Source organism: Cottoperca gobio, chromosome 14 (genome assembly GCF_900634415.1).
Source record: "Cottoperca gobio chromosome 14, fCotGob3.1, whole genome shotgun sequence".
Classification (NCBI taxonomy): Eukaryota; Metazoa; Chordata; class Actinopteri; order Perciformes; family Bovichtidae; genus Cottoperca; species Cottoperca gobio.
In genome coordinates, this window is record NC_041368.1 from 3,052,706 (window position 1) to 3,064,924 (window position 12,219).

The 12,219-nt window shown below is 42.3% G+C and overlaps 1 protein-coding gene across 1 annotated transcript; it reads left to right on the forward strand.

Annotated features, from left to right (window-relative positions):
• Nucleotides 1-1,007: 1,007 nt before the first annotated feature.
• bhlha9 (basic helix-loop-helix family, member a9) lies at nt 1,008-1,880 on the forward strand. The gene has a single exon (XM_029448808.1). The coding sequence runs from the start codon at nt 1,008-1,010 to the stop codon at nt 1,878-1,880; it is 873 nt and encodes a 290-aa protein (XP_029304668.1).
• The last annotated feature ends 10,339 nt before the right edge of the window (nt 1,881-12,219 follow it).

The window sequence follows — 12,219 nt, forward strand, 5'->3', positions numbered from 1 at the left end:
TCGTTCTTCCGTCTTTGAAGTCTAGGGCTAACTCTGCTCTTGTCCTCAGGTGCTGGCCGGGTCTGATTTATGGCGATGGGTTCCAGGGAAGCTACTCTAAATTACATGGCCCTTAAATCTGAGCAGAGAGAGACAGAGAGAGGCACAATCGCCACTCCACAGACAACTAATTGCTAGGACAAATTTAACCTATGCTAGATAAGAAGGTTCCTCTCTTCCCAGACCTGAGAGAAGGGGAAATGTGTATAGCAGATTAGGCCACTTGGATAAATGTGCAATTTGTCCCCTAATAATCATGGAACACATATTTAGATGAATATCATTCAAAGCTTGGGATGGTGAAAAGTAAGAGGCACACATGGTATCGTGCAGAGAAAGAAATACTCATTGAATGATACAATGCTGTGACTAGCAGTGACTTAGATTTTCAAAACTTTACAGCTTCATGGAAAGTCTCAAGTAAAAACATGTAACTTGAGTCGGGGATTTTAGGAACAATAAACAGTGGCATCAAACCTCTGTTAAGGTGTTAAAGGAAGTGTGGAGTTAACTGCTATCCAAATAATTAGTATGTTTTGCGTATGCTTAACACTGACGTGGAGTGTTGAAACTCCTCTGTAAGATCCTGTAAGGGATGTGAGGGAGAGTCAAAGTAGGAGGAGGAGGTGACAGTGCCATTTGCCTGGAGGGCGTCCATAAACCTGGAGAGGGAGAGAGAGTGCCTCACAGGTGACTGTACCATGTGACTTCAAGAGCTTTAAAAAGCAGGTCAACCTGTCTTGTCGAGGTACAAGTAATCACAAGGCACCAGAGGAGTCAGAGGAGGAGAATACCTGGGCTGTCGGCACAGCAGCAAATACCGACAGCCCCGCAAAACAAGTCAAGGAGCACAGGGAGCGTGTCAAGGAGTCCGCAAACACAGCATTCCATGCAGACTCTTCACTACAACTACAATACAAGTAGGAAGATTTTACTAACACTCGCTCAGTGTCCAGGTTATTGACACAATGAGCTGCAGCAGTGTTGAAGGATCAGAGTTCTCTGAAGAAGAGCTGGAACTTGGCGTGTTGGGCCAAGAGGAGGACGAGGGAAGTCTCAAGGAATCTTTCCAAGACAGCGAGAGCTCGACCGGCAGCCCAAGCGACCTAGAGGAAGGCCAGACCAAGAAGCGTAATCGACCAGTCCGCTCAAAAGCTCGAAGAATGGCCGCCAACGTCCGTGAACGAAAACGCATCATGGACTACAACCAGGCGTTCAATGCCCTACGTGTTGCTCTGAACCATGACCTCAGCGGCAAGCGGCTCTCCAAGATTGCAACACTACAAAGGGCCATCAACCGCATCTCTGCTCTTTCAGTTTTCTTGAACTCCAACCCCCCGAGCAAGCCCTGCATCCACCGGGAGTGCAACAGATCATCTGCAGAGCCAACTGCGATGGGAGCATCTCGACTTGAGCAGACCAGGGTAACGGTTCCTCGTCTGGAGCATCAGAGTTACGTCCCCTGGCACGCATCCATCTCTCACCAGATGCAGCCTCAACAAGGGCCTCATGTGCACAGGCTGCCCATGGAGCCTCACGTCTACATGGATAACACTGCGTCATCATGTCCCCCGTCACCACACTACCCTTGTTATCCCACTGAGGGACAGCTTTATACCTCATATGGACACTGCGGCAGCCCCCACGACCATCCGACGAGCCCTCTGCGATACCCTCAGGTGGGCGAGGGGTTGGGGTACCAGCCGGGCATGTGGGCCTCCTGCACTCAGAAATACATGGACACTTTTGTGGAGCCCACTCCAGCTCTGGGGCTTCCCTGGCAGGTGAGCTACCTGCAGGAGCCGGAGCACAGCCTCTCTATGGGCTCTGACATACTATAACAGGCTTATCCCCCCACTGGGAGACTGCTGATAACACCAGTGGACTGATGACTGACCTCAGGGAGAAAACGTTTTTTTTGGTTTCTGCTGTTGCAATCAACTCAGTATTACGGACCAGTAACACTCTTTTTTAAAGCAGAGTCAGCGTAATAAACGCAGATATAAATACAAATGCAATGGCAATGGAGACTGCAGAAGGTTGTATGCATCGGTACATGTATTTTAATCTGACATTTCAAAATGTTAAATATAAAGAATGTGTCACTGTCTGATGTGGATGATTCACCCACACAATTGTATTCTAGTTATTGTCATTGTTTGGTCTTCTGCAGAGGCTGAGAAGCTGGAAATGATGTTACATTACTAAATATGTGATATTAAAAAGTCAAATTGACACTTACAGCTAAGGGAGTGTCAAGATCCATTAGCACAATAAACATGGGACAGCTTGCGTACTGTATGTGCAACACTGTTATGTAACTTGTGCTCACATTATGTTTTCTTTCAAGTAATGTGGCTAAGATTTGAACCCAAATGTATTTATACTCTGTTTTGTTAAAAAGTCATATCTGTTTGTAAAGTTGTAAAGAGTTTGTATATAATTTTCTAACCTTCAAAATTAAATGTTGGAATGATGATTCCTGTTATGCCTCCTTCCTTATGTAAGTGCCTTGATTCTGAGGACTTATATAACCCTAACACAACATTTTGCTTTACAAATGTGTCTGCATGCTTGTCCGTGTGTGTGTGTGTGTGTGTTTGATTATAGCCTAAGGTCAGTAGCCTCTCAGAGGTCCTTCACTTAGTTGAAAAATGTCCTTACAAGTTCATTCTTGTCATTTTAAGAAGAGTCAAGGTGCTATTTAAACACAGCAAAATAAAAACATGGGCCAACAGGGAAAATGACAACACTGACAATGTGAGCCTAAACATCGATAAGTAATTCAGGGCTATGAAAAGTGCAAGCACTGCATCTTACACGACAGTTTATGCCGTTCTTGCTTCCTACACAGAAGTACATTTCAGTTAAAACTACTTCTCTGAAACAACAGCAAGAGAGAGACCATTACCACTAATAGCTCAGTTGTTTGTACAGATCAAGAAGAGTAAATTCTAAGCACAATTTTGCCTCTCATTTTACCAGCTCATATTAGTCAACAACAGCTGCCCTCCCCCCTGCTGAGCAATATGTCATGGAAAACAGCTTTAATATTAGACTATAGGACTGAGCCCACCGACAGATTTATGTGGGCTCAGGAAGGAAGACTGTGCCCCGTCATCAGCGCAGTGAAATCCCCTGTCGGGCTGCACTGGCCCGCGGGTGGAATTGGGTGTGTGAGAGTTTTTTGAACATCCTGGAGGTCTCCCAAAAAGGCCCCCAAGACGCTGCTGAAAAGAGTTGGCCCGGGGAGAACTACTGCAGGCTGGGTGGAGAAATAAATGGTGTGGTACAACAACAATTAGCGGGCAGGAAGGAAAGGGAATACGGACAAAGAGATGAATGGAGAGGAGGAGTGAAATAATAGGAAGAGGAGGATATGTGTGGTGACTACACTTTCGTCGTTGATCTTCTTCACAGACGTGAATCACTAGAAAACCTTGACTCACCAGTGAGAGACGAGTGTGGCTGAAGCACTCAGTGACGGCATGTCTCTTCCTCCTCCCTTTCTGGCACACACATCTCCACTCACTACAGTGCCAGTTTATTTACTTGTCTGGGTCCTCGTGAGACTCCAGAGTGAAAGTGGGCTGATAGTACCACGCAATCCTACTGAGACCACACATGTTTCTAGTCACTGGTTTATTTTACAGAAAGAAAATCACACTCCATAGCAGGTAAATAAGAGTACAAAAAGCCTGGCGCTTTGTTTCCTTAGAAAATAAATTGGCAACAGAACGGGAGGAATGACAAGAGTTTGAAGTATTTTCAATGTAAATTTACAAAGACCAAAAAAACATTTAATTAGAACTGTTTATCAAATTAAGAGATTATTTAGTCATTTAGATTTATAATAAATGTTGCGTAAATGTTGTGTCAGTTTAATGTCGACATTTGCACCGTGAAACAGAGGGGAAAATAAGTTGTTTAATCAGTTACTCGATTAATCTGGGTTCAGAAGTTATCTTCACGTCACATAAGACTCTGGGAAACAGTGACATTTCTGAAATTTTTCACAATGAATCAAGAAAAAAAACGGAGAAATTAATCAATAATAAATGAGTTGTACTGTCAAATGTATCAACACGGTACATGTGTAGCTTATTTACCACAATCAGTTTGTGATTCATGACATTATCCAACATTGTGACTCACCTGAAGATTTACCTCACTTCTCCGACATGTGAGCCTGTCATCTTTTATTCAGACTGTTCGGCCTCCTTCACACCCTCCGCTGCCAAGCTGATGGAAAACAAAGCAAGCAAACACGAGAGAAATGATTCCAAGACACGAGGGTGTGTTTGTGTGATATATGGGGATGAGTCAGCCTTCAGAGTGAAGATGCATGTTGATGCTCTACATACTGAGCCCACCCCTGCACCTCAAGCACACACACACCCACACGCACCCACACACACACACACTCACATACACACACACACACACACACACGCACCCACACGCACCCGCACGCACCCACCCACACACACTCACACACACACACGCACCCACGCACCCACCTACACACACCCACACACACACACGCACCCACACGCACCCGCACGCACCCACCCACACACACTCACACACACACACACACACGCACCCACACACACACACACACACACACACACTCACACACACGCACCCACCCACACACACTCACACACACACACACACACACACACACACACACACACCCACACACACACACTCACACACACACACGCACCCGCACGCACCCACCCACACACACTCACACACACACACACACACACACACACACACCGTGTAGGTGTCAGAGGACATGATGTGACATTTTCAAACAAACACATTAAACCTGAATTATTACTTCCTGTCTAAGACACCAAAGTGTGGCAGGACTTTAAAGCTTGGTGAGGTAACATTGGAGAAGCCAGCAAGAGTAAACTAGATTTTTTTAATTATCCAACCTAAAAACCCAGCTGAATGTTGCCAACTCTTTTCCAATGAAAGGAGCTAGAATCTAGCCAGAAAGTCTCCAATTTGGCAACACTGACAGCCTGTCCCGTCAGGCCTCCCTCCAAAGCCACTTCCCCAAAATGATCATAGTGAACGTGAACATGGCTAGTGTTAGTATCCACAGCTGTCAAGCTAGCAGCGTGTGGAAGACTAGCAGGTAGACAGGCAGGCCACAGATTCAGGGTTTTTCTCTTTTTTTTGTCAGAGCTTTTGATTTATTGATTACTGTCGAGTTCTAAAGCGTATTTCAACAAATATAACAAGACATGTTTCTAAAATACACCACCCATCCTAGCTTACAGTAAAAATAAGTTATATACATCAGTTAAGTCACCAAGTGAGGTTTATTTTGAAAAACGATGCTTACTCAAACAAATGTTCAGAAATTCGCTGAGGACCTTTGTCCTCTCTCGCTTGTCAACTTGTCCAAGAACATATAAGATGATATCATCACAATATGGATCCACTGAAAGTTACCAATTGGATCAGTGACCCTACAACCCACTCACTACATTATGAAGTTTTAGTTTTAGATTATCAAGGTCCTTGATAATTGTTTCCAGAGTTTCTTGAAGAAATGTAAAAGAATTTGCACTCAGCTGTTCTGTGTTAGGGGCTGATCCCACTCATTCTCTGTCAGGCTAAACATTCACATGTGGTCACAGCTTAGCTGTTCACAAGCTGTACATATGAACTTCTTCATATTTTCTTGTAGGTTTTCTCTTTTATACTGGACTCTACTTTTATTTTATTATTTGACAGATTGGTATCCTTGTTAAATATAGACCTTTGCCCCACTTATTCATGAAGCGTTATCTCTTTTGACAGATGAGACAAGATGCAGCTTGTTTTATCGATTTGTTTGAATTCACAGAGCAGTTTCACTGCTGAACACTAGAGGGAGGCAAGACAACAGAGCTGCTGTAAGTGGTCTGTGTAGAACCAGGGGCCGGAGCTCCACAGATATTCAGAAATAATGAATTCAGCCAAACAACTAATAAAAGACACTACAGATACACTCATTCACATTCATAAAGATCTGACTGTTGTGAGTTCATTATCATATCTGAATGTATGCACACATCTGTGTCTCCTGTCGAGAGAACACATAACATTTTCCCTGTAACACTTTGTCTCAAACTGAACACTTTAAAAATGGAATGTATTATGTAATTAACAGTGTGCCAGTGCAGTACGTACTGGTAGGTACAAGGAAACAAGACATTAGGGAATAAGGGGGTAATAATCTGGGAATTCAAAAACAATCTATACTAGCAATTCTGAAGTACTTTATAAATCAGCTGTGATTTATTTCAAAATGACTTACCAACACTGGAGGGTACAGACAATAACTAAAAAAGGCAAACTACATAGCTCCTTTATTTTATTTATTTTTCTGTCTTTCTTATCTTCATTGGGGTACGTACTACACCTGTGTTTTTACTAAGGGACACACAGGTCCAGGTAAAACAGTATTGTAAGGAACACACTGGCCTGTAGCCCACATGATACTGTGTAGGCTGTAAAGTAGCCTGATTTACAGCCTGGGGTACAACAATGTTTGTTAGATTAAACATAGGCAAACTTGTACTCCAGTTATAAGAAAGATGTTTAAGATGTCTGTTTGACTACAATTTCATTAGGGTTGCTCCGACATAGAAGAAGAAGGCAGGATGGCTATCTATTTCTATCCTAGCGTGACAAAAGAGGAAGAAGAAGAATACAAATATAGTTGCTGTTCCAACAGAACAACGGGAGATAACGGGTACCACGACGTTGGACATCAACTGTCTTTGTTAACCCAGGTTTTCTTCTTCAGGCTCTGTGCACGTTCTCATGAAAGGGGGAGTTTGGTGCATCATTTAACTCTTCTACTGCACAATATGGATCGATCACCGCCTACCTCTGCCTTATAAGAATAATACAAAAGTGATTACAGCATAAGAAAACCTGTTGCTGCAAATAAGAGAGGAAAACAACTAATCGTGTAACTTCAAAAGTAATATATTTATTTTGCCACTCCATGCTCTCTCAGTGCTTCCTGTTTATCTCTGAAGTGACAACATCACACTCTACAGCTGTTACACTTGATGCAGCAGATTTAAACGTTTTACTCGTATTTAGGCGTGTGAATGAAGGACATGTGGAAATCACTTTAGTTTTTGGCCAAATAAAATGAAAGTGAAATGAAACGTATTGATTGAATTTAATCGATATTCTATTACCTGCACTATACCAGCAGTGTAAAACAGACTTCAGCAAATCAGGACGAAGCATAACAACATAATGTAAAGCGGTGACATTATGGTTTGAAGGAACATTTCATACTGATGAATAATTTAGGAAACCATAAATGAATGCTCCCTGCAAATTTATAGGAGGCTTATTTTAGAGCCAGCGTGGGCAAATGTCCAGAGATCACTACGAACATAATCATTATTCAGTAAGGTTAGCTCTGCAGCACAAGTTGCCATGGCGATCTAGCCAGGTTAAAAGAGAGCCACCTTCGAAACTCTTTTTTTTTGTCTCAACATACCTCGTTAACTCTTCTAATGTAGTAGCCTACAGCCTTCTGGTGAAATGCTGGTTATTTGGCTCATTAAAGGCAGCTCCAAGGATTGTGAGGCTCATGCGAACACACTGAACATGCTTCACTTCACTGACTTTGAAGTGCAGTTTTGATGTATTACAGTAAGCACTCACAGATGAAAGGTAGTTATGTTATGCTGTCTTCAGCATCTTGAAAAGAATAAAAAAGGGGGCAAGCGAATACAAAGGAACAGATAACCTTGCGATGTATAAGGCCTTCAGCAGACAGTGGCAGAAGAGCACAAAGGTGACACAACTCTCAATCCACTGTGGATAACTTGGCTGGCTGACATTGAGGTTACACACACACACACGGGGATAAACTGAGAATTGAGTGTGGCAGCTCCGGCTCTGGGATCAGAGGAGCTGTATTCAGCTTTGAGGTGAAGAGGCCTTTGGTTTGAGAGTTTAAAATAGTGACGCCAATGCGTAATATAGTTTCTAGCATTGAATTTGTGACCTGCATCTTTGCCTATTCATTAAATTCAGGCTCTCTTTATGTTGCTAATACAAGTTGTTTATCTTCTTTAAGATGGAAAAAAGCTATTCAGCCCTGTTGATATGCAGCATGATACACACACACACACAAACCCACCCATCCACATACACACACACACAAATCCCACCCACCCACACACACACCCACACACACACCCACCCACCCACCCACACACACACACACACACACACACACACACACACACACACACACACACACACACACACACACACACACACACACACACACACACCATGTTTGGTCTATTTATCCAGTTCTGGCTGTATATTTTTATACAGTATGTAAACACATTTTTACTCTCCCCCTTCTTTCTGTTTGCTGTCTTCAGCTTGCTCATTGATTCCTCTTCACATTCAGCTCTGAGGACAGACTGTTCCAATTAAGCCTGCATCATGAAAGAAAGCGGAGAATCTTACAGAAATACAGTCTGAAAAACATCTGGGGCGTCTTTCAAAATGTCTGAGTCCAGACTGGAACTCCTTAGATCTCTGAGCCTCAGCAAAAGCTGTAACTGCTTGTAAAGAAATTATTATTATTCACAACTGTCAGCATAGAATGGGCACATTGATTTGGCTGTAGTGTGGACAGCGTCCCTGAGACCTCAATACACTGAAACTTATGAAAACATGCAAATGGAGAAAATATCTTCACCAATTTCCCAACACACAAGCAGCATTTAGAGAACATGCTGAGAAGAAATTGAACAAAGGAAAATTAACACATTCACTAATTTCACAACATCACACAAACTGTGCTAAAACATCCTGCTTTTGCTTGTTTTCTTTATTGTCCTGTTTTTCTCTAATTGCATGTTTCTGTATTTGTGCATATATGTACATGTATTATGCTCCATGTGTGTTCTCAATTAGGTGAAGATATGTTCTTCTTTGTGTTCTTCTTAGTGCCTGTTCACTACGTAGAAACAAAGTAGTTCTGTTGGAGCTTCACATATGTGATGAAGATGTGTAAAGACAACCTTTGGGGCCTGTCACTGGAAACCCTCCACTGCTTCTACTGGTGGTGAAAGTGTGAAACACACACATGTGTAGTCAACTTTATTTTCCCCAGTGCACAATAAGTGGGTGAAAAGAAAATCCCATATGTCTGCCCTGAACCGTCAGGCTTCAGTTTTGGTATCACGCTGTGGTTTGTCCATATTGGCCTGTGCTCTGTTCATTAGGCTTTGATTTGTCCAGATCCCAGTTGGCTTGAACTCTGTTCACTTGGCTTCAATTAGATGTAGTATAAAGAGGCTGCATGGACTTCAGAGCCTGTGGGGTTCTTGTTTTGACACACAGTATATGTGTGCTATTCTAAAAAAGTATTAAGAAGTTACTGCTTTCACTTAAAACACCTTACTCAAATGTATCTATATTATTGTAAGTATTATTACTATAATCAATAGTAGTAGTATTGTTGTTTTACAGGCGTATGTTACGGAGTTAGTAAAAACTACCGCGGCAAGCACACAATAACTGTTTGGCTTACAGACACGTACAAGTGGACAAAAAACACAAAAGAGCAAGATTTCTGATTTAGTTCTGCTTCACTTGAAGAATGACAAGATGGGTGTCATTTCTTCAGATGCAAGTGATGTCAATGACGCGAAGTATACCTTTGATGTGAGTGTGTTCAGTTCAGTTCTTGTCTTCCTTCTGTCATTAATATATACAAATGTGTACAACAGGTTACAGACTACACAAGGTAGGCTTCTTAATAATACAACCAACTGAGGAGAACTTCAATTTCACAAGCTAACCTCCCCCGCAGACAGCTATGTGCCCCTTTCCTACAATCCACTGCCTATTAACTCAAAGGTCAATAAATACAAGCCCACACTGAACGGATTTTCAGATGCTGTCAGTTACTGGAATCTTCCATTAAGTACTTTAATTTCACTCAATTAACTAACATAAAATAATTTCAGTTATTTATTGTCTTGTTTAATTTCAACACACACATTTGTATTTATAGCAGATTAAGTAATAATATTTTTGCAAGGAAGTTACTTTTCCTTTTCAAATTCAAAGTTTGGCTAATTATTGCAAAAGGTAAGCATCTTTCCAATACGTCCACTTTAAGGTGAACTCATTGGCATGCAGTGTAGCCCTGTGTAGCCTAACAACTTAAGGGGGCACAGAGGCTAGATCACTTAAAGTTGGTAATTTAGTTAATAGAGTGGGTCTACATAATTGTGAAAAGTAATTGCTCTTTTAAAAGGTTATCTATACTCTGACACAGGGCCGCCTCTCAGGAATATAAAACAACACCTTGTTAAGTGATTGGACAGGCTCATTTCAGCAGCTATTTTCACTGCTACACCCTTAATTATTTAATTTTCGCCTCCCCTTGGAATCCACCCTTTTAATGGATTGATTTTTTTCCAGAGGAATTGGATTACAGAACCTCTATGAGATATAGAGTGGCAGTAAAGTGTCAGAGGCGAGTGAGCTGCGGAGAGGAAGGATGAAAGTAAAGTGTCAGTGAAGAAGTGAAGAGAGGACAATGTGGTAAACAAGCTGAAATCCATGTGCCAAAATAGACTCTCCACGCTCTTACAGCTTCTTGTATTCCATATTCTCCCTCTACGGATTTGTTTGAAAGCATCATCACAGTCACAAGACAGACAATTAACATCACTGATTGAACTTCAACAACCTGAGGTCAAATATTGGACCTGAGCTGATGTCTTCCGAGGCAACATACAGGACTGTCTCAGAAAATTAGAATATTGTGATAAAGTTCTTTATTTTCTGCAATGCAATTAAAAAAACAAAAATGTCATGCATTCTGGATTCATTACAAATCAACTGAAATATTGCAAGCCTTTTATTATTTTAATATTGCTGATTATGGCTTACAGCTTAAGAAAACTCAAAAATCCTATCTCTAAATATTAGAATATCATGAAAAAGTATACTAGTAGGGTGTTCAACGAATCACTTGAATCGTCTAATTAACTCGAAACACCTGCAAGGGTTTCCTGAGCCTTGAAAAACACTCAGCTTGGTTCAGTAAACTAAATCACAAGTATGGGGAAGACTGCTGATCTGACTGCTGTCCAGAGGACCATCATTGACACCCTCCATCAGGAGGGTAAGACACAAAAAGAAATTTCTCAAAGAGCAAGCTGTGCACAGAGTGCAGTTTCAAAGCACATCCACAAAAAGTCTGTTGGAAGGGGGAAAGGTGGCAGGAAACGCTGCACAACCAAGAGAGATGACCGCAGCCTTAACAGCATTGTGAAGAAGAGTCGCTTCCAGAATTTGGGGGAGCTTCAAAGACAGTGGACTGAAGCTGGAGTCCAGGTATCAAAAGCCACTGTTCACAGACGTGTCCGGGAAATGGGCTACAATAGCCGTATTCCCATGGTCAAGCCACTTCTGAACTCAAGACAACGGAAGAAGCGTCTGACTTGGGCTATGGAAAAGAAGCACTGGACAGTTGCAGAGTGGTCCAAAGTCCTCTTTTCAGACGAAAGCAAGTTTTGTATTTTATTTGGAAGTCAAGGCGCCAGAGTCTGGAGAAAGGCTGGAGAGGAGCAAAATCCAAGTTGCTTGAAATCCAGTGTGAAGTTCCCACAGTCAGCGATGGTTTGGGGAGCCATGTCAGCTGCTGATGTTGGTCCACTGTGTTTCATCAAGCCCAGAGTAAATGCAGCTGTGTACCAAGAGATTTTAGAGCACTACATGCTTCCGTCTGCTGAAAAGCTCTATGGAGATGAGGAATTCATTTTCCAGCATGATCTGGCACCTGCCCACAGTGCCAAAACCACCAGTAACTGGTGTACTGACCATGGCATTACTGTCCTCGATTGGCCTGCCAATTCCCCTGACCTGAACCCCATAGAGAATATGTGGGGTATTGTGAAGAAGAAGCTGAAAGACACCAGACCCAACAATGCTAATGAGCTAAAGGCCGCTATTGAAGCATCCTGGGCATCCATAACACCTCAGCAATGCCACAGGCTGATTGCTTCCATGCCACGCCGCATTGATGCAGTAATCCGTGCAAAAGGATTCCCAACCAAGTACTGAGTGCATTAATGGACATTTTCAAATGTTTGATTT

Coding starts and splice junctions, on each gene's coding strand:
- bhlha9 (XM_029448808.1), top strand. CDS start 1,008: ATGAGCTGCAGCAGTGTTGAAGGATCAGAGTTCTCTGAAGAAGAGCTG.